Source organism: Propithecus coquereli, unplaced genomic scaffold, assembly GCF_000956105.1.
Source record: "Propithecus coquereli isolate 6110/MARCELLA unplaced genomic scaffold, Pcoq_1.0 Scaffold41, whole genome shotgun sequence".
NCBI lineage: Eukaryota > Metazoa > Chordata > Mammalia > Primates > Indriidae > Propithecus > Propithecus coquereli.
In genome coordinates, this window is record NW_012149841.1 from 4,934,879 (window position 1) to 4,957,782 (window position 22,904).

General features: G+C 37.6%; 2 protein-coding genes across 7 annotated transcripts in view; both read left to right on the forward strand.

The window, feature by feature from the left end:
• The window catches only part of NT5C1B (5'-nucleotidase, cytosolic IB), a 39,014-nt gene extending 29,099 nt beyond the window's left edge, over nt 1–9,915 (forward strand). For all 6 annotated transcript variants that reach the window (XM_012653078.1, XM_012653072.1, XM_012653073.1 and 3 more), the window contains one exon: nt 9,031–9,915. In XM_012653078.1, the coding sequence (XP_012508532.1) occupies nt 9,031–9,363 (333 nt within the window). In that variant the 3' untranslated portion in view covers nt 9,364–9,915. The remainder of the gene's footprint in view (nt 1–9,030) is intronic.
• A 2,026-nt stretch (nt 9,916–11,941) lies between these two features.
• On the forward strand, nt 11,942–16,967 carry RDH14 (retinol dehydrogenase 14 (all-trans/9-cis/11-cis)). The gene is made up of 2 exons (XM_012653079.1): nt 11,942–12,442; nt 16,270–16,967. The coding sequence occupies exons 1-2, from the start codon at nt 12,053–12,055 to the stop codon at nt 16,885–16,887; spliced, it is 1,008 nt and encodes a 335-aa protein (XP_012508533.1). The 5' UTR covers nt 11,942–12,052; the 3' UTR covers nt 16,888–16,967.
• Nucleotides 16,968–22,904: the final 5,937 nt, after the last annotated feature.

Genomic DNA, 22,904 nt, shown 5'->3' on the forward strand with positions numbered 1-22,904 from the left:
TCACTGGAGTTAGGTGCTATCTCATTGTGGTTTTGATTTTCATTTCCCTAATGATTAGAGATGTTGACCATTTTTTCATGTGTTCATTGGCCATTTGTCTATCTTCTTTTGATAAATTTCTGTTCATGCCTTTTATATACTTTTTAATAGGTTTGTTTGATTTTTCCTTGCTGATTTGCTTGAGTTCTTTGTAGATTCTGGTTATTAGCCCTTTATCAGATGTATAGCATGCAAATATTTTCTCCTATTCTGTAGGTTGTCTATTTACTGTATTGATTATGTACTGGGCTCTGCAGAAACTTTTTAATTTGATCAAGTCCCATTTATTTATTTTTGTTGTTGCTGTGGGTGTTTTTGGGGTCTTCTTCGTAAGTTGTTTGCGTAGGCCAATGTCTATAAGAGTTTTTCTAACATTTTCTCCTAGAATTCTTACAATTTTGTGCCTTAGGTTTAAGTCTGTTATACATCATGAGTTAATTTTTGTGAGTGGTGCAGATCCTGCATCAGTCTTCTACACGTGGCTATCCAATTTTCCGAACACCATTTATCGAATAGGAATTCTTTACCTCAGTGTATTTTTTTGTCTGCTTTGTCAAAGATCAGATGGCAATATGAGGATGATTTCATATCTTGGTTCTCTGTTCTGATCCATATTTCTGTGTCTCTGTTTTTGTGCCAGTACCATGCTATTTTGGTTACGATAGCCCTGCAGTATAGCTTGAATGCTAGTAAAATGATGTCTCCCAATTTGTTCTTATTATGTAAGGTTGCATTGGCTATTCATGGTCTTTTCTGGTTACATACAAAGTGTAGAACTATTTTTCCTAGGTCTTCAAAAAATGACATTGGTATTTTAATGGAGATTGCATTGAATTTGTAAATCACTTTGAGTAGTAGAGACATTTTAACAATGTTGATTCTGCCGATCCATGAGAATGATATGTTTTTCCATATGTTTACATCCTCTGCAATTTATTTCCTCAGTGTTTTGTAGTTCTCCCTATACAGGTCTTTTACCTCCTTATTTAAATATATTTCTAGGTATTTTATTTTCTTTGTCGCTATCATGAAAGGTATTGAGTCTTTGATTTGATTCTCAGCTTCACTGTTCTCGGTGTATATGAAAGCTACTGACTGGCATGTGTACACAGGTTTTGTAACATGAAAGTTTACTGAATTCATTCATCAATTCCAGGAGTCTCTTGGTTGAATCTTTGGGCTTTTCTAGATAGATCATATCATCAACAAAGAGCAATAGTTTGACCTCTTCTTTCCCCATTCGGATATCCTTGATTTCCTTCTCTTGTCTGACTGCTCTGGCTAGGACTTCCAGCACTATGTTGAATAGAAGTGGTAATAGTGGGCAACCTTGTCTGGTTCCAGCTCTAAGAAAGAATGCTGTCAATTTTTCCCCATTCAGTATAATGTTGGCTGTGGGTTCATCCTATATGGCTTGTATCATTTTTAGGTAAGTCCATCTAAGCCTATTTTGTTAAGCGTTCCTATCATAAAAGGGTACTGAATTTTGTCAAATGCTTTTTCTGTATTTATTGAGATCACGTGGTCTTTGTTTTTGCTTCTATTTATGTGGTGAATTACATTTATAGATTTGCCTATGTTGAAGCATGCTTGCATCTCTGGCATCAAGTCTACTAGGTCATGGTGTATTTTTTTTTTTTTTTTGATGTGCAGCTGAATTCAGTTTGCTAAGATTTTATTCAGAATTTTTACATCTATATTCATAATGGATATTGGTGTGTAGTTTTCTTTTTTTGTTGTGTCCTTTCCTGGCTTTAGCATCAAGGTTATATTGGGTTTATAGAGTTAAGTCTGGGAAGATTCCTTCCTTCTCAGTGTTATGGAATCATTTCTGCAGTATAGGTACCAGTTATGCTTTGTAGGTTTGGGAAAATTTGGATGTGAAACCATCTGGACTCAGACGTTTCTTGTTGGAAGATTTTCTATTGGTGCTTCAATTTCAGTGCTTGATATTGGTCTGTTTAAGAGTTCTATTTCTTCCTGATTGAGCCTAGGGGATTTTTGTGTTTCTAAGAATTTGTCCATTTTCTCCACATCTTCAAGTTTATGAGCATAGAGATTTTTATAATATTCAGAGACAATGTTTTGTATTTCTTCAATATCTCAGCGCAGAGAACTTTTGCATTTTCCATGGGGTGGCCACGACTATAAGCTGCTTTGAGCAAAAATTACTTTCTGGGATGCCAGGAATGGAGGAAGTGCAGAGGAAGAGACATCCAGAAGCAAGAATGCCAGCTCTGTGGTCCCTCGTGGCACTAACTCATGGGACTAGTGCCCTGTGTCCTGCTGCTGGCTAGATGCACTAGGTCGGGCAGGGGAGCCCCCTTACCCTTTCACTGGGCTCCAGGCCTCCCTGGATTTCGTCTGGGCCTCTGATCTCTCTTCTCTATCCTCCTTTCTCTTCGCAGCTTTTCTTGGTGGGGTCCCCAGTCTCCTGTGCTGTCTCTACCATGGTCCACATCTGAGCAGCAATTGTTCTCCGCTCTCCTCAGTCCAACCCACTACTCTTCTGCCATGATGGTCTGACAGGCTGTGTCTCTAGTTGGCCATCTTGGTGGTCTTTGGACCTCGATTTTTCTTTGTCAGAAGGCTTTTAACTAACAATTCAGGTATTTTAATACCTATAGAACTGCTACTCGGATTTTCTCTTTCTTTTTGTTCCTTTTCTCATTCCTTTCTTCTCTCTGTTTATGAATTTGTGTCTTACAAAGAATTTGTCCACATAAGTCATTGAATTTATGGGCATAAACATTTCCATAATATTTTAGTATGTTTTTAATGTTTGTAGGATCCTTAGTGATGTGTCCCCACTTTTATTTCTAATAATGGTAATTTATATCTTCTCTTTTTTTCTTTCTTGGTTGGTTTGGCCAGAGGTTAATCAATTTTACTGAATCAGCTGTTTGTGTTTTAGTGTGGAAGCTAGGTCATTGATTTGAGACCTCTCCTCTTTTCCAACGTAAGCACTTAATGCTATAAATTTTTCTCTAAACCCTGCTATCATTGCATCCCACCAATTTTAATAGATGATGTTGTTATTGCCATTCAATTCAAAATATATGTTTTTTAATTTCTCTGTGACTTCCTTTTTGACCCATGGGTTATTTAGAAGTAGGTTATTTGTCATATATTTGGAGTTTATCCAGATATATTTCTGTTATTGAGTCCATGCTTAACTCCAGTGTGGTCAGAAAACATACTTTGTATCTCAATTGATTAAATTTGTTGTGTGGTGTTTCATGCCCAGAATATAGTCTATCTTAATGAACATGTCATGTGTACTTGAAAAGAATATTTATTTTGCTGTTGTTACATTCAGTGTTCTATAAATGTTGATTAGATTATGCAAATTAATTCAGGTCATATTGCTTGGATGCTTGGATTTTTATATTGTCAGTGATTTTCCTGTCTTGTCTGTTCTATCTACTATTCAGAAGGAAGGAAATCTAATTAAAGATTTACATATTTCTCCTTTCAATTTTATCAATTTTGTGTCATGTATTTGGGATCTTTGTTGTCAGATACCCACATATTTAGGATTATTATATCTTCTTGATAATAATTCACTAATCTCTTTTCATTTTGTTCGTATAATCACTCCAACTTTTTTTTTTTTTGACTAATGTTTGTATGGTATATTTTCACTAGACTTTTACTTTTAACCTAGCTGTGTCTTCTTATTTAAATTTTTTTTATATTTAACTAATTTTTTGTAGATATTATAGTATTGCTGCTTTATAAAATATAGTATTGCTTTTTTATAAAATCTAGCAATTCCTGTGTTTTAATTGCTGTTTTTAGGACATTCACATTTAATGTGATCATTTCTTTGATTGGACTAAAAAATATTATTTTCCCATTTTTTTTCTATATGTTGCACCAGTTCTTTGTTCCCCTTTTATTTTTTCTTTTTACTTCTAGATTGATTGTTTTTCCTAGATTCCATTTTATCTCCACTATTGCCTTATAACTCATCTAATTTTTTTTCAGTAGTTACACTAGTGTTCACAGTGTAAAACTTTAAGTAATCATAGTCTACTGTCAAACAATATTTACTCTACTAAGTCATATGTAGTGTAAGAACCTTGTAACAGTGTACTGCCAAACTCTCCCTTCTCTTTTGTAATATTGTTGTCATATAATTCAATTTTATCTATACTATAAATTCACAATACCGTACAACTATTTTTGCTTTTGGTAATCAAATATCTTTAGAGTAAATAAGGATGAGACAAAATATATCTTTTATATTCATCTTCATTTTAACCATTTTCAGGAAATTTCCTTTCTGTGTAGATCAGGTATCTCTCTATTATCATATTCCTTCTGCCATATTTTTTTTTCTTTTACATTTCAGATAGTATAGTTCTGCTGGTACTGAATCTTCTATTTTTATTTGCTTAAAAAAGTCTTTATTTCTTCTTTATTTTTGAAGACAGTATTTTATTTTTACCATTTCTAGCATTCTGGGTTTGCTATATTTTTCTTACAGCACTTTACAGATGCCCTTCTATTGTCCTCTGACTTTTATAGATTCTTATGACAATGTTTTTAAACTTTTATCTTTGGTCCTCTTTATGTAATGTGTCTATTTTTCTCTGGCTACCTTTAAGATTTTCTATATCTCTTTTGGTTTGGGCAGTCTAAATATGAGGAGCATGTAAGTGTGTGTCCCACAGCATTTCAATGTTTTGTTCTTTTTTTCCATACTCTTTTTTCTCTTTATTTCCTGTTTGGATAATTGACCTATCTTCAAATTCACTCATTCTTTGCTCAGCTATGTCGGGTCTCCTGACACATCCATTAAAGGCATTCTTCATCTCCATACAGTAATTTTTATTTTTAGCATTGCCATTTTAGCATATTAGCATTGCCTTATATTTTCAACCTCCGTCAAAATTACTAGTCTAGTCTATTGTCCACCTTTAAAGTAGACTTTTAAAGATATTAATCACAGTTAGTTTGAATCCCCTTTTACATTTATGACATCTGGGTAATCACTAAGTCTAGTTCTCTTAATGTCTCTTGAAAGTGGATTGTACTTTTTGTTTTTTTCTGTGGTCTCATAAATATTTGACTTATTGCCAGTGACAGTGTGTGGTTGTGAAGACTTTGATAAATAGTCTCGTAATGTGCATACCTCCTCTTCCACGAGCAATTATTGTGGTGGACTAAGTCAATCTAAACAGCAGTTAAACTAGCTGTAGGTTTTGTTGTTGCTATAGTTGTCTTCATTGTGCCAATAATTCCAAATTATTTTGGAATTCACCTGGTTCTTAGGGTGCAGGCTGGTTTGCCAGGATATTTTTCTCAATTTTCCTGTTCCACTTTCCGCATTTTGCCTTCTCTGTGTGTCTGTGCCTTACAGAAGGCCTCCACGTCCTTATCTCTCCTGAGCTGTTGCTTCATTGTCTCTGCCTGCTCTGTCTCCCTATGATTTAGGGATGAAGATTGCTCCTGGATCCTGCCTTTCCCCAGTGATAGGGGATATCTAATGGTCTGGGTCATGACATTTCTTATCCTTCATCCAGAGTTAGAATAGTTTTCCTTTCTTCTTTCCCTAGTAACAGTGGATCTTGATTCATGCCCTGGGAGATAACAGTGTTTGAAGCCCTTCTTCTAGCAGTTTAGGACTTTTGTTCCTTAGGGTATAAGGAACTAGGTAGTGTTTTAGTCTTTGACCACAGTGGTAGCTGCTCTCTTCCTCCAAGCCTGTACCACTGAGGATGGCTTTCTTCTCTCTCTCCTGCCTTCAGTGTTTCTCATTAGTGCCTAGTGGAAGCTCATGGAGAAGCCTGAAAGAGAGTGTGTACTTCTTGTGTCTCTGGATCCCGGGTCCTGTATGTTTTCTCATTAGTTCACATTTGTCCTTTTTCAATTTGTTTTTACAAATTACTTGAATTTCTATACTTGCTTATATGGTATCTGCTATCTCTCTCTTCAGTGCTCTGCCAAAGGTGTGCCAATTCTTGCATTCCAATCTCTCCTTGAAGATGCCTGTTTTTCCTTAGGTTTTATGCTGGTTGTTTGCCCTGTGATCTCAGCGCTCTGATGGGCTCAAGAAAAGAGAAGATTTTATTTTCATATTATCTGAATTTTTCTTGTTATTGGGGTGGGAATAACAGCCTTTCTAGAATTCTACATCTTAAGCAGATTCCAAATGTTTTAAATGATACAGCTCCTCAAAAAAAGTATTTTTGAGTAACTTTCCCTAATATTTCTGTATTTTGATATATACTTGAACTACTGTATAAATATATAAATTATAATGATGAAATGGATACCTGGTTTGAATATGGTGACATAAACTCAGCTTTTCCCATTTCTTCCCTTTGGAAGTTTGTACCCCCCTAATATTCCAAAAATATAAAATAAATTTTAAAAAATAAAATAAAATTTATAGAGAATGAATACAAAACCTGTTGAGTAGAAGAAATTTTGCAATTTTCACAATTGCTGTCACAAAAGGAGCAACTATGAAAATGAACAAGGAAATAAATCAATTCCAATCAATAAAGCAGTAACAATGCATTAAGAAAAAAAAAAAGCAGCAAGGAGAACTGTGTCTCTCTGTGTTTCAAAGACAAACTGTAACCAGGGTGGCCGCTGCCAATAGTCACACAACGACATTGGGGCTGTTGCCAAAAAATAGTTACAGGTTTTTTTCACCTATATGTATGCTTCTCACCCTTACAAAGTAAATTTACTTGCTTTTTCTGATATATGTAGCCTTAGCAAAAGCGAGACTAAGCAAATGATCACACAACACATCATATTATAAAACACAGGTTGTTTCCATGACAGTAGAGAAGAAGGGAGCCTGTGAATTGTGGAAACAAATCAGTCTTCAATTAATCCCCTTGACCTTCCCCAGAAACCCACCAATTGTCCCAATGATAACCAGTCTAATTCAGTATAAGTAATAAAAAGAGAACCAGCACTGAACATATGCAAAGATACAATGAGAAAAAGGCAGACAGATGAAAAACTCTCTCCAGAAAAACTTGACACGATACAGGTGATGACTGTAAGTAAACATCCGTCATGACTTTTAAAAACTTAAAGCAAGATCATAATGTAGAAATGCAGTAATCAAGGAAAAGGCAATCAAATGTGAGATGGTAGAATGCTGTAAATGAAAAGAATTGAAAATAAGATTTTAGAGAGAAAAATGACAGAAATAGATAACATGTAAAGAAAACCTAACACATGCTTAAGTGGAATCCCTGAAGAAAAATACTGAAATTGTATTTGGGGGTAGGGCTGTTGTAGTTAAATACAAAGATGCAAATTTATATAAAAATATAAATCAAGAAAACATTCCTAAATTATCAGAAGATTTTAATGCATACATTATATTGTTAAAATATTAAAGATTAAAAGCCCACATTGTGTGATAGGGAAATAGAATCAGAATGATCATCACTGAGACATGACTTAGTGAAATTATTGGATTTCAAAATGAAGAAATAATTCTTTGGGCTGATGGCCCACAAGGAACAATCACCGTAAGTGCTGGAAGGGTTGGGTGGGGGACCAAGATGCTGCTCTCAAGCTTCTTAATAGCAAAAGACTGTGGAGCACTACTTATACGATTTCATGGAGAGTAAATATAAACCATGGATTCTATATCCAGGCAAAATTTCATTTAAATACACAGGAAACAGATATATAGTTGAGAACACACTATATTCTCAGGGATTATTTCCGTAAGATGTTTTTGAGAAAATTAGTACTAGAGAATAAATTTCAGCCAATGTGTGGGTGACTGGAAGTACAAAAGCACAACTGAGCATAGACTATATTCAACATACAATTAAAACTAAAACAACTGTAGGGATTAGGATGGCAGAAAAGAAAGCAAATATAATGTGTCCTAACAATGTAGAAATTATACAACTAACAAAAAATGGAAAAATATGGGGAAAAGAAGGTCTGTGGAAAAGTATGCTGATAGTTTCAGTTAAAATGGCCAAAGGATGAAATGTAAAGTTGATAAACAGAAATAAAAGAATATTTAATAATGTAAATCTATACACTGAGGAAAATCAAATAAATGATTAAAATTAGATGGCGAGAAGAAATAGAGGATTAGAGAGATTGAACAAACCTCTTAATTTTATTATTTGTCACGGTAAAGAATAATAGATCTGGTATTAAAGGTTAGACTTATAAAAGTATTCAATGACGGAAATAATGCAAATCTTCTTAAATGTCAGAAGAACTACCCATACACACACATACAAAGAAGACAGATACAAGCCAGCGAACAATCCTTTGGAATCTTTAAACATAGAAAATGCAATAAAAATCACAAGACAAAACCAATCTCAAGTATACTTACAACATAAATAAATTTAAATGAGCTAAAACTCAACTATTCTTTTAAAAAGTAAAACATTCAGATTGGATCACATAGCAAAATCCAATTCTAAGCTCTATATGAGAGAGCAAGCCAAAGCTAAGTGTTTAGAAAGGTTGAAAATGAAAGCAAGTGTGAAGATATATGAAGCAACTGTAAATATAAGACATGATTGGATTCAGGCCAAAAACCACTGAACTAGACAAAAGGGTATATACTTCATGACATTAACATGTGCAATTCACAAAAAGCAAATAAAAAGACTAGTGCTTTAGGCAACCAACTGGAGTTTGTTTAGAGTGACCACCTACCCCGGTTTACCATGGATAGATTATGTTTGTTGTCTTGGTTTAATTATTTGTAGAACATTCTTTCACACTTAAAATATCTGGGTTCAAATGACAAATCACATGATCATCCTAGGTTTATTCCAGGAATGCAAGGACAGTTGCATATCAGGAAATATATCCACATAAACACATGGAGTTTTAACATTGTGTTATCAGCCTCATAATACTGCATGGCATGCTGTAGTATGTCCTTTTATAAGCTCTTACAAGCCTCTGCTTTTTCAGTACTCACTTTCTTTGGTCACTGGATCACAGCTCTGATATATGTTCCTTTTACAGGGTCCCTTGAAAGGCTTTCTGGAAGATTTAGGCAGACTGCAGAAGAAGTTTTATGCCAAAAATGAACGGTTACTTTGTCCTATCAGGACCTACCTGGTAACAGCAAGGAGCGCAGCCAGTTCAGGTGCCCGTGTGCTGAAGACCCTTCGCCGCTGGGGTCTAGAGATAGACGAAGCTCTTTTCCTTGCTGGAGCTCCCAAAGGTCCCATCTTGGTGAAGATCCGGCCCCACATCTTCTTTGATGACCACATGTTCCACATTCAAGGGGCACAGAAATTAGGCACCGTTGCAGTTCATGTACCCTTTGGCTATGGTCAAAAATTCAGTGCTTAGGGACAGGGAGGAGAAATAAAGCAGTGACAGTCTGATATCACAGAAGCCACTTCTTTTGGCTCTCTAGGGTAATTAGATAGATACTTCAGTAGACTGGACCTCAGAACTTAGCTCCTTTGAAAAGGTTTTCTCTTGATTTTTTGGAAAACATTTTGAACCCTCAAGTTACCTTTAAAGGACTTCTTTTTGAGCTGTCAATGCTGTTGAATGCCATTGCACTTATCTCTGTGTAAGTCATAATGATGACTCTTTAGGATGTTAGAACTTGAATGTTTGCATGCTTAAGGGGCTGTTTCAGAAGCTTACTTAGTTTCACAAAACATTGCTCATTTTCAGATGATTGTAGATGGAATGAATTGTAACCAATCATCATTCTGTAGTGGTGTTCAAAAGTGGAATAAGTATGATTAAGTACACGCTTGAAAACTGAAGCCTTTAATTCTGTTGCCTCTATGACCAGCTTTTTGACCAATGCAAAATGAGAATGCACTCCACCTGCATAAGTATACCAATTTTGACATTGCTTATTTAGAAATAAATCAGCTGATTGTTCTCACAGGGTTCTAAGAGGAGCTCTAGACAGAACCTCCTGAGGAAGATTCTTTGAAGCTTACTTGGTGAGTTAATTGCCCTTGAACCACAAAGCTTCATATTTGAAGTATCTGGCTTTGGGCCTGGCAGGTTGACCCAATGTTTGTATGGGAAAACAAACAAAAAACCTTGGCCATCACTTCAAAATGTGACATAAAGTGTAGTATTTTGGCCCTTCATTGTCATTCTATTTTGACTTTTGTTTCATTTGCAACAAAAATGTACTGGTTATTAACCATAATATTCCATATGTTACGCACAGTGAGCTGGTTATTTTCACGTTACCTCATTTTCTTATCAAATTAAATGTTTGTGACGTAGTATTATTATTACCTTCCTTTTTATCAATGAGGAACCTAATATTCAGAAGGACTAAGTAGCTTCCCTAAGGATGTGGAGCTAATACGTGGTAAGACTAAGATCCAAATTCAGATCTTACTTCAAAAGCTGTATGATGTCTCTTTCTTCTCTTCCAAATAGAGTTGTAATTAATTGTTGTAATTAATTCCATGGACTTTGGATCCAACAGGAACAAATTAATCATTCCACTAAGTTCCATGCATAGACTACATAGCAGTTACGCTGCAGGTCTAAGCATTTTTCTCCTCCTATCCTCATCACACTTTCTCCAGCTCTCTCTATCCTTGCCTCCATCTCTGCCCCACCTGTACATACATATTCCACCCTTGGCTCTAGTTGAGAGAAGACCACAGCTGAAACACATCTTTTGATTTGCTTCCTAATTAGATGTAAGCCAGTCCAAAATATATCAGTCATGACATGTGACACTTATCGAGTACCTACTGTTTTGTAGGTGTTCTCCTATGTGAGGACCACAAGAGGGACTCACACATAACCCTATCCTTTAGGAAAGTTAAGCCTTAACAATCTGGTAGAGAAAGTCAAATGTGTAAACTCAAATAGCCAACCCTAGCGAGCTGTTTGTCCTCGGTGCCAATAAAGGTAGAAGATTTCTGTACCACACAATAAGCACCCTGAGGGCAGGAATGGTGTCCTATTTCTCTGTGGCTCTCACAGGGCATAGGCAGGGCCTGACACATATTAGATGGGGAAGTACATGAATGAATGGCATCTTCAAGAGTAGTTTTGTCTAAAGCTATCAAGTTTGCAGCTTGAAGATGGGTTTCTGTGGCATTAATCCCTGACATTTATGAAGCATTTGACAATCTACAAAGCACTCTGACCCTCATTGTTAGATGCAATAGTCCCATGGAGGGAGCAGGGATGTATCTGTGAATGGGCCTGCTCAGAAGTCAATGTTTATAATTAGTCCAAGCTACTCCCACTGTGTCAAATAGGATCATTTGAGGATGACTGTTTCTTTAGGGACCAATGCCATAATGGTCTTCAGTGGTTCTCAACGTGTGGTCCCCAGATCAGCAACATCAGCATCACCTTGGAATTCGTTATAAGTGTATTTTCTCAGGCCCCATCCCAGACCTATTGAATGAGAAACCCTGGTACTGGAACCCCGAATTTTTTTGTTTGTTTCGTCTCCCCACCTCCTGCCACCAAACCCCATGGTATTTCCAACTGATTCATGTTGCTAAATTCTTAGTCTCACCTATGAAAGAAAGGGTCCTTCCTCGGACTCCGGCTGGGCAGGGACCATTCTCCAGAAGTAAAAGTAAATTGAACTGAGTTTACAAGTCACAGGAGCCCTTAAAGGAGAACACACTAAATGCCCTGAAGAGTGGCATTTGTAACCCAAACTATTGAAAGATTTGTAAACGCAAAGTATTCATCTGGCATTCCCACTGGGAAGGCTGCCACCACTCTGGAATTTCGATGGTTACGAACCCCAGCAGCCTGAAAACTGTCGCGAGTGCCCAGTCTCCACCTTTGGGCTGGGAGCATGTTCCATCGAGGGCACATGACCTAGAGCGCGCGATTCTCCCAACCAATCAGATGCCCTCAAAAGGGAAACTACAAGTCCCGGCATGCCAAGCGCGCAGTGTTGGGGGCCGACTGGTCGCGCCTCAGAGTTCTTCGCGTGCAGGTGGCAGGCTTGGTTCTTAGAAGGCGGAGGCTCCGGAAGTCCCGCGCAGGGACCGGTGGGCCCTCAGACCCGGCAGCTATGGCGGTGGCTACCGCGGCGGCACTGCTGGCCGCACTGGGTGGGGCGCTGTGGCTGGCGGCCCGGCGGTTCGTGGGGCCCAGGGTCCAGCGGCTGCACGGAGGTGGGGCCCTAGGCCTCATGCACGGGAAGACCGTGCTGATAACCGGGGCGAACAGCGGCCTGGGCCGCGCCACGGCCGCCGAGCTGCTGCGCCTCGGGGCGCGGGTGATCATGGGCTGCCGGGACCGCGTGCGCGCCGAAGAGGCAGCGGGTCAGCTCCGCCGCGAGCTCCAGGCTGGGGAGTCCAGGCCAGACCCCGGCGCCGGCGAGGCAGGCGAGCTCGTCGTCAGGGAGTTGGACCTCGCCTCGCTGCGCTCGGTGCGCGCCTTCTGCCAGGAGATGCTCCAGGTGTGGGTCTCAGGGGTGGGGGCCCGAGCTGCGGAGGAGGAGGAGGGAAGGCCTGGGCCAGGGCGCGGGGTAGGAGGAGCCTGGGGGCGGGGCAGCGGCCGCCCTAGAGTCCAGGGGGTGTGACTGAGACTACGAAGAAACAAAACAGCCACTTTGAGGGGCTGTGAAGCCAGGGGCTTGAGAAGGAAAGAGAGCTGAGAGGGCCGTCTTCTGTCCTCTAAGGATGTTGAGAAAGAATGGGCCCAAGAGGAAAATAATAAATGAATCCGTTTCTGAGCATTTCATTTTGTTATGTGAAGACGTTCCTGGAGGAGATCCTCTGGGCTCTGAGTTTTTCCTGTGTCAGACGTGAATCAGCACTAAGCCATGTCTTTTGAGCCCAAGAGCACTGGGGAAAATTGCTAGCCAAGGACCTTAGATCAATCCTTTCTTTTCCTTCTTCTCCTCCCCACTTTTCTTTCTCTCTCTCTCTTTTTTTCTTTGTCTCTCCCTCTCTCTCTTTTTTTTCCTTTTCTGCTGGAGTAGAGAGTGTAGCTGGATGCCACTGGCGAACTCAATAGCACCGTCGTTAACAAGACTTTGGCCTGATTTCCAGTAGAATGGAGCTTGGAATTCTGGTGATCATGCTCTAAAGGGGATAGAAAAATAATACTTAGCTTTTATTGAAGGTTCACTGTATGCCAGGAGCTGGGACAAGCATTTCAGATACTCTTCTCTTTTTTTAATTTTAAATACAATTAAATGCCCTTGTTTATTATTGTCCTGAAATCTTCACAGTCACCCTGCATTATTATCCCCATTTTACGACTTGAGGAAACTGAGGCATAGGTAGACTTACTATCTCCAGAGCCATCGTTTTTAACCCCTATTCTATGCTCTTGCTACCTGGCAGTGAGGTGGGAAGATTTCTTTGTGCAGATGGTAAATAGTCCACTGAAGTGGATGCTGTCTGTTGAATTGAGGTAGAAGGGTTTCTTGCAGGGAGGACTTGCAAGAGGACATTTATTCAGAAGAGTGAAATTTAAAATTAGCTGGCACAGGAAAGGTGCCTATTATGAAATGGAGTCTCTTGAGCCTAAAGCAGAGGTTCCCAAACTTTCTCAGTAATTTTTTTATGGTGGCCTTGAGCCAAAAGAAAGATCTTCCAGTTTGTTTATTAAGTAATTAGGTCCAAACAACCTAGTAAGTATTTATGTCCTAACAACTTAATAGCTGTTGAAGAAAATAACATACATAATTGAAAGAAAAAATATATTTCTTCTTAAATAACCATAATTACTAATGGGAACTGTATGCCTGTTGGTCACTGCACCAACTTCCCAAAAAGACCCTGTCACCCTCATTTCCTATTCTACTTCAATTTTTAGCATTGTACTTGTTTTTTATCATAGCAACTGTTAACAATGGCTAAAAATTCAGCTTCACAAAGAAATTATTTCATCAAAAGGAATATAGCACAATATAATGTTGAAAATGTGAACCACCTGGACCTAGTAGTTTTTGAGGTATTGAGCAGAGTACTATTGTGTTTCTTTGGAAATCTGAAGTATTCCGCAGCACCCGGGGAGTTTGGTATGGTGCTCTAGGGCACCTTGAGTCGCAATTCGGGAGCAGTTGCAGATCTAGAGAGTTGTTTTTTGTTTTCTTATTGCTAGTATTTCATTATTGTGTAACACAGGTTAAAAAATAAGATACAGTACTCATCTATGAGAGATTTTGGAAGCATTAGAAGTGGGTCTTTCTGTTCTTCATGAAAGTGTAGATGGGGCTAGGTGTGCTTCTCAGTGCTGATACCTGTGATACTTTGCTACTTTGACTGCTTGAGGCAGAAGCAATTAAGAGGTAAGGACACAGAGATATAAGTAAGATGTCCTTGCTTCTAAGTATTTACATTCCTGGCTGGCTCTGAAATTCAGTGACTATAATTAGAAGGAAAAAAAAATGGAAGTGTAGATTTCCCACAGGTTGGTATTCTTGGTATTTATGTCATTTATCTCCTAGAATTTAAAAAATAGTAAATGATAAAGTCTTAAAATAACACAAGGCCAGCAAAGAATGATGGCTCAGAAATGATTAATTCAGGAAACCCTTCCAAAGGATTAGTGAAAAAGAACACTCCTTTCTTTCCCCCATGGGTGAACTCTTGCCTTCTTTTTGAAGTTGACTATTGGAAAACCTAAAGGTGCTTAGATAGGCCAGAATGAGAAATAGTTAATCCTCTGACAGGCTTTGATAACAGTTGTGAAATTTAACACATTTTTCTTTTCACTTATACTTGGCAGAGGGACAGTGAAATTTGAAATTTGACCTCATATTAATTTAATCGTGGGTCATCACAGTGTCCTTACACCTGGAACACGTGCATTTCTTTTTCTCTGTCCATCAAAAGAGACACGGAGGAGCCATGAAAGGGCTAGAGAAGACCAACTTACTTGATTTAAGGAATGAAAAGTCTTCCATATGAGATCAGTCTAAATTTTAGGACTTTAACCTGGAACAATGCCGAGAGATATGGTCAAAGTACAAAATTCTCACTATATAGAACTCCTGAGTTGGGGGCTGCTTGAAGCTCGGTTTTTATGCAGAGGAAAAAATGACTGGATTGTAGCATAATAATAGAGGTTAAACGCCTTTGTTGACCTACCTTCACCCGTTTATCTTTTTTGCTGTTATTATTTATGAATCACTGCATTGTTTCTGATATTTTTATATTACCTGTTTAATGTTGTTACATAATCTTCCTTTGATTTATTCATGATGTTCTCTGTAGTCTTCAGTTTGCATTCTTGACCTTTTCTATTGTGCGTTGCAATTTTAAGGAAATGATTTGAAATCTCTCCATCCCCTTGGTGCCATTTATGCTTAAGAGAACACAGAATAAAGCAATCATAATTTCGCCCCTGGTCGATACTGGTAGCTCTGGGAATAAACAGTGTTCACCTGTCTTCTGCTGTGTATGGTCTCTCTAGCTCTCATTGCCTCACTAGCTGTGTTTTGAAAATCCAATTAGAAAGCCAAGGTAGATTACTAATTAAGAGAAGGGGCCTTGGAGTCACCTAGCTTCTGTGCTTCCGTTGGCTTATAGAGTTGTTGGAAGTAGATGTGGTATCATGTGAAAAGCACAAGGGTAGGTCCCTATTAAGCCTGGAAATCTTTTTGTTTTTCTCATTTTCTCACTTGTTAGAAGCCCATAGCAGCATTTTACAGAATTTTAGTAGTTCAAAAGAATCTTTAACATTTTTATCATAGGCACATTTATTATGATTTTGATATGATCTCAGTATTAACATGATAACTCCCAAATTGATATTTTCCTAGTTCAACTGAAATTAAAGGAAGAAATCTGGAATCATAGAATGGCTTGTTCCCAAATTGACTGTATTTCTGTTTCAAGAAAGGTCTTGGTACTGATCAGGTAGTCAACTTTCTAGTGAAATGTCAAAGTGTATGTATTTGTAAATATTGTTATAAAAGCTTAAAACCAGAAATTAAGTCTTAGATTGAGTTTCTACTCATCTTACTGGCAGATTACTGTAGATAAATATCTTTCTGCGTATCATTTCAAAGAGAAAAAGGAGCTATTGAGTGAAAGATCATGAATATCAGTATTTATCTGAGGAACATTCTACAAAGGAATCCCTTCCCCCACTAACTAAAAACAAAATTGCCAATGTTTCAAGTAGTTTTCTGATCCATAGGCCAACAACTAAAATTAAATTCTTTTAGTCTCAAGTTCTTATTTTTATTAAAACATATTTATCATGAAGAGGAAAAGCAATAAAAGGCCTATTTTCTTACTTCTGCCATTCTCTTTTTGACATTTAAAGGAAGAGCCTAGGCTGGATGTCTTGATCAATAATGCAGGGATCTTCCAGTGCCCTTATACGAAGACTGAAGATGGGTTTGAGATGCAGTTTGGAGTGAACCATCTGGGGCACTTCCTACTCACCAATCTTCTACTCGGACTCCTCAAAAGTTCAGCTCCCAGCAGGATTGTGGTAGTTTCTTCCAAACTTTATAAATATGGAGACATCAACTTCGAAGACCTGAACAGTGAACACAGCTATGATAAAAGCTTTTGTTATAGTCGGAGCAAACTGGCTAACATTCTTTTTACCAGGGAACTAGCCCGCCGCTTAGAAGGCACAAACGTTACTGTCAATGTATTACATCCTGGTATTACACGGACTAATCTTGGGAGGCACATACATATTCCACTGTTGGTCAAACCACTCTTCAATTTGGTGTCATGGGCTTTTTTCAAAAGTCCAGTAGAAGGTGCCCAGACTTCCATTTATTTAGCCTCTTCACCTAAGGTAGAAGGTGTGTCAGGAAGGTACTTTGGGGATTGTAAAGAGGAAGAACTGTTGCCCAAAGCTATGGATGAGTCTGTTGCAAGAAAACTCTGGGACATCAGCGAAGTGATGGTTGGCATATTAAAATAGAAACAAGGAGTAAAAGAGCTATTTATAAAACTGGGTATCAGTTTTATCTGTGATCAGGAATGGTGTGGCTTGGGCACTTGCCATTAATACTTGAATAAAAAACAATTTTGGTTTTACATTCGCACTGCTAAGAGGTACATAGGGATATTTTGAAGTTACTGAAAGGTTATTTTTCGCGTAACAAAATTTCAGCAAAGATGTTATGTGTTATAAGTATAATGAGTAATAAATATAATGAAAAATACAATTATATTTCAAAAATTATAACTGGGCAAGCATAGATGACAAATATTAAAGAATTTGTTAAAATAGTATCTTGAGAGATTTTTCAAATATCTTAGAGTTTTATGGCCAAAGTGTTAAATACTTTTACTGTAATGCTGCATTTTGTGTGAAAATAATATACTTGGTGTGTGCACACAAATCTTACTTGGAATAAATCTACTGATGCAAATTCTTAACTGTGTAGTTCTTTAGAATTTTCACTAAACACACCCCTTTATCGTGTCCTCACTAACCTCTGCTGATCTTAGGCTGCCCAGTCTCTTCTTGCCACCTGTCTTGCACACTGCTCTGAGAGGTGGCATTTCTAAAACCCAAATCTGTGTCAAGCTGTCACATCTCTACTTGAAAAAGTGTGTTTTCAGCCTTTTTTTTTTTTTTTTGTCTGCGGAATTGTTTCTTCAAAAGAAGTCTTTTGCTCAAATATAGAAGCTGGATGTGTGAAAGGGATCATAGCTGCTGCAGAGGAGGAGTCCCCCAAGGCTATTCCTAAAAGGGCTTTGTAGAATATAGTAGTTTATAAACTACTTCTGTTAATATCTAAAGTTTAGAGACTTCAGTATGTATTTCAGACTCTCCATGAGCTGGTGACAAGCTTACCTTGTACTCTTAAACTCAGTACTGTCCAATAGAACTTTCTGCAGTGGTGGAAAGAATTCTGTCTGCACTGTCCAGTGTGGTGGGTTCTAGACATGCAGTTACTGAGTACTTGAAAAACAACCACAAACTGAATTTCTCATCTTATTTACTGTTGATTAAATGGGCACGTGTCTAGTGACTAGTATTTTCGCCAGCACATCTCTAATCATTCCTTAGTATTACTCAGCCCTTAGTATAGAATAGTCACCCACTCACTTGCTTCTTGGCCTTTCTTCATGTTGTTCTTTCAGTCTAGATAGTCTACTTTTCCTTGTGAGTACAACTTACTCTTTAGGTTCCTCTCTAGTGCTTTCTTTTCCCTAATCCCTGGGCAGAGAGAATTCTTTCCTACTTTGGTTTCGTTGATGTTGCTAGTTTTACAAGGAATTTAGTGCACTAATTATCTATTCACAGGTCCATTTAGATAATTAGAATAGGAGTTCTCTAAGGAAAAAAGATTTATTAGTTTTCCTGCCTCAAGAATCGAGTGTAGTGCCTGACAATGTTTGTAAAAATTCGATAAATGATGAGCGAATGGTGTGCATAAAAATAATTGAGCCCAAATAGGAATATTGTAGGCATCTGTGTTACTGCATCAAAAGTATCTACTTAATAATTTCAATTATTTGTCTTTCTAATATTGGAAAGAGGAATTATGACACTAAAGGATAGACAGCTACACTGAGTTTAATAACTATTTTGGCCAGGGCTAATCCTTAATTGGTTATTTTTAAGACCATTTATAATATCTGGTTACCAGTATCAGTTCTTTTTGAGAGTGGCAGGATGTTGGCAGATCACACAGAAGGTCTGTTTTCTGTTAGAGCATTACCTTACGAATAGGAGAAACACTTATTGTTTGTATCATCACAGGTGTGCCTCTGCAAGTGTAGTGGGTATAGCTGCATCATGTTCTTTGAAACATTGTATTTTTAAAAAGTAATCTTACAGAGAGACCTGCTGAATTTAGAAATATGGGCAGGAAATACACCAGAATGCAACTTGGAAAAATGGAAGCTAATAAATCTGTCCTACACCTCGACTTCATTAAAAAGGAGCCCCCTTTTTTTGTTTAATACCATCTTTTCTGGCCTCATTTTGATACCTGATGCTTTTCAGGGGATTTGGACCTTCTGTAAGAGTTGAGCCTTTCAGAGTTCTCGTTTGTGGCACCATAATAAAATAGGATATATTAATTTGTCTTGATGGAAAACTAAAAACTTATCTGGAAACACCAACTATTAAGGCAAAATGAGCTGCCATTTGGAAGATGTCCTTCCCACCACTGTGTCTGATGGAATCAAGCAAAACAGCTCCAGTATGACTAGTTAGATTTTGAAGATTGTTTAAGCCCTTTACTTCTCTCCCTCTTTCTCCCTTTTGTTGATGTACTTTTAACCATTTCATGGGACAAATAAGTAAAAGGCAATCCTGTTACCTTGATATTTGCTCTCATCCTCAGCAGTGTGCTAGATAATGGAATAAGTGAGTTGAAAATCCATTTTCCATGCTGGTTCTTGGCTTCATTTTTTAAAAAATTGACTTCTGTTTCAAGTATCTTGTTCCAAAAAGGGGTGTGATTGGTGGACCTTCTGCCTCAACTTCACTCAGAGTAACTATTGTATATAGTGGGGTTGGAAGTAGCATTTAATTGGAAAAGGGGTTTCACAGCTTAAACACACCATCACACTGAGTTTGATTAACAGTTTCACTACTTAACTCCCCTGTGACTTTGGCAAGTTACTTAACTTCTCTGAGTTATTACTTTCTTGGCTGCATTGTTGAGATATAAATGCCTACTTTAAAGGATTGCTCAGTGAATGGAGGGGACAGATAGTTAAAGGATCTAGCAAAGTGCCTGGCATACATGGGCACATACCCATTTCTCCTTCCTCCGTGCACCTAATCATTACTATTAATGGTAATAGTAATTAGTAGTAATGGTCAGGTGAGTATATATGATGGGAAAAAACGTCTAAACCAAGGATCAGCAAACTTCATGTAAAAGGTCAAATTGTAAATGTTTAAGGTTTTTTGGGCCATGTGCAATCTGTATTACATATTCTTACACAGTGGCTTGGTTTTTATTTTACAATCCTTTAAAATTGTAAAAACCACTCGTAGCTAGTGCAGGCTACACTATTGTACTTATATGACTAGTACAGTCTTCCAAACCCAGTGCACTCACTGATTTGTCTTTCAGATACCATGTGTAGGAGTAGTTGTCCTGTATGCTGTAACTCTTACTGCTCTATGGAGCTGCTATTGTTTTTCCATATTATTTCTAACCTTGTATGCCTATTTGCCTGTAGACCCAGGAAGTCTAGAGAGTATATTTTTAAAATCTATCTCCAGCTATAGATTCTGATGTGAGGAATAGCAGCTATCTGCCTTCAACTCTTTCCCCTGACAAACCTGCTGGGCCTGGCCAAAGATCTGAGAGAATCTATATTTGAATATTTAATTGATTCCAAATGTCCTCAGGATCACTCAAGAGAGAACATGTTACTAATCACCCTTCAGGAGCTTGGCTCCCACAGACAGCTTCAGATGTTTCACAAACCTCTGGACAATGGGGAGTTGAATTAGTTACAGGTTAACATGGAGGAAGGTAGTGTATTCCTAGAGGAAACTTAGTTGCAGTGCTCAGTTATATGCAGACAATAAGGAAGAGTTTTTACTGAGCCAGATATTTAATCAAAGTACAGTGGAAGCACTTTTAAGCATCCACCATCTAACACACTTGCTATAATAACTGATTCTGCATCCTTTTTGAAAAATATACTGACTAATGTCCATGGCATGTGAATCTTCTAGGCTCATAGGCTCCGCTCCAGCACACAAACAGCCCTTCTGCTCCCTCCTGAGTTATGTTCCATTCATTTATTCACTTAAATATTTACTGAGTGCCCATTATGTGCCAGGCATTATTCTAGGCTCTTGGGATGCAGGAGGCAACAAGGAAAACTCAACTTGTGTGTGCATGTGTCATCTGTGCTTGATATTGGTCATAATACAGATTATTAATCATACTACAAACTAGGGAAATATGAGTACAGAGAGAATTTCTATAAAAGGTAAGTTAAGTGCTTTGCAAAAATTAAATGAATGCAAAACATTAGAAATTTACTGTTGAATAAAGTTTCAAGACAACTGTCAAATACTAAAAATAAATATCACAAAAATATGAAAGGAGTCTGTATTTAGTGCTTTGCAAGTAACCTTAAACTTTGAGTCCATTTTAAAGACACAAGAGGTGGAAATCATGAACTATACTATTTGAATATAGGCATACCTCTGAGATACTGCTGGTTCTGTTCCAGACCACCATAATAAAGCATATATCACAATAAAGTGAGTCACACAAATGTTTTGGTTTCCCAGAGCATAAAAAAGTTATATTTACACTATATTGTAGTCTATTAGGTGTGCAATAGCATTATGTCTTTTAAAAAAGTACATAATTTAAAAATATTCTATTGCTAAAAAAAGGCTAACAATCATGTGAACCTTCAGCGAGTCATAATCTTTTTGCTGGTGGAGGGTCTTGTCTCAAAGTTATTGGCTGCTGACTTATTAGGGTGGTGGTTGCTGAAGGTTGGGGTGGCTGTGGCCATTTCTTACAGTAAGAGAACAATGAATTTGGCCACATCAATTGACTCTTCCTCTCACAAAAGATTTCTCTGTAGCATGTGATGCTGTTTGATAGCATTTTACAACAGTAAGACTTACTTCAAAGTTGAAGTCAGCCCTCTCAAAACCTGCTGCTGCTTTATCAACTAAATTTATGTAATATTCTAAATCCTGTGTTGTCATTTCAACACTCTTGATAGCATCTTCACCAGGATTAAATTCCATCTCAAGAAACTGCTATCTTTGCTCGTCCATAAGAAGCAATTTCTCATCTGTTAAAGTTTTTTGTAAGATTGCAACAATTTAGTCACATTCTTAGGCTCCACTTCTAGTTCTCTTGCTATTTCTATTCCATCTGCAGTTACTCCTTCTACTGTAGTTTTGAACTCCTCAAAGTCACCTATGAGTGTTGGACTCAATTTTTTCCAAACTCCTGTTGATGTTGATATTTTGACCTTCTCTCAGGAATCACAAATATTCTTAATGGCATCTAGAATGGTGAATCCTTTCCAGAAAGTTTTCAATTTATTTTACCCAGATACATCAGAGGAATCCCTAAATATGGCAACTATAGCCTTATGAAATATATTTCTTAACACATTGATTGCCACACTAGGAAAAAAAATTTTTTTTTTCCTTGGGGCCATGGTGTTTTATTATGAAAACAGAATAAAAACTTTGAAAACAAAATAATCCTTTCTAATTTAATGAAAAATTTGTTATTTTCTATTGCTTTATGTGTGTGAGTTATATGCAATAAAATTGTCAGTACTGTAGCAATAAGAACATCAACAAGATTTTCATGAACCAACTATAGTTATATATACTTCATGAGGCCCCGGGCTCAAAACTAACATGAGTTAAATACAACTCACATAGCAGTTAATGTGTTAAATAATAAGGCATGGAAGTCAAAATTACTTGTTGATTCATGGGATGCAAATATGTTAGCAGGCATTAAAACATTAATCTCCTGCACATTTCCATCAGAGCTCTTGGGTGACTATGTGCATTGTCAATGAGCAGTAATATTTTGAAAGGAATGTTTTTTTTCTGAGTAGTAGGTCTCAATTGTGGGCTTAAAAATACTCAGTAAACCATGCTGTCACTGAGATTTTGTTGTTCCATTTATAGAGCCCAGGCCAAGTAGATTTAGCATAATTCTTAAGGGCCCTAGGATTTTCAAGATGGCAAATGAGCATTGGTTTCTAATGAAAGTCACCAGATGCATTAGCCTCTAACAAGAGAGTCAGCCTATTTTTGAAGCTTTGAAGCCAGGCATTGACTTCTCCTCTCTAGCTATAAAAGTCCTAGATGGCATCTTCTTCCAATGGAAGTGTTTTGTTTACATTGAATATCTGTTGTTTAGTATAGCCACCTTCATCAGTTATCTTAACTAGATCTGGACAACTTGCTGTGGCTTCTATTTAGGTTGGTGCAAAAGTAATTGCCGTTTTAGCATT

Bases quoted from the DNA above. Each gene is read 5' to 3' on its own strand.
- RDH14 (XM_012653079.1), top strand. From the start codon at position 12,053: ATGGCGGTGGCTACCGCGGCGGCACTGCTGGCCGCACTGGGTGGGGCG. The intron at 12,443-16,269 runs GTGTGGGTCTCA...TGACATTTAAAG, and splicing joins TCTGCCAGGAGATGCTCCAG to GAAGAGCCTAGGCTGGATGT.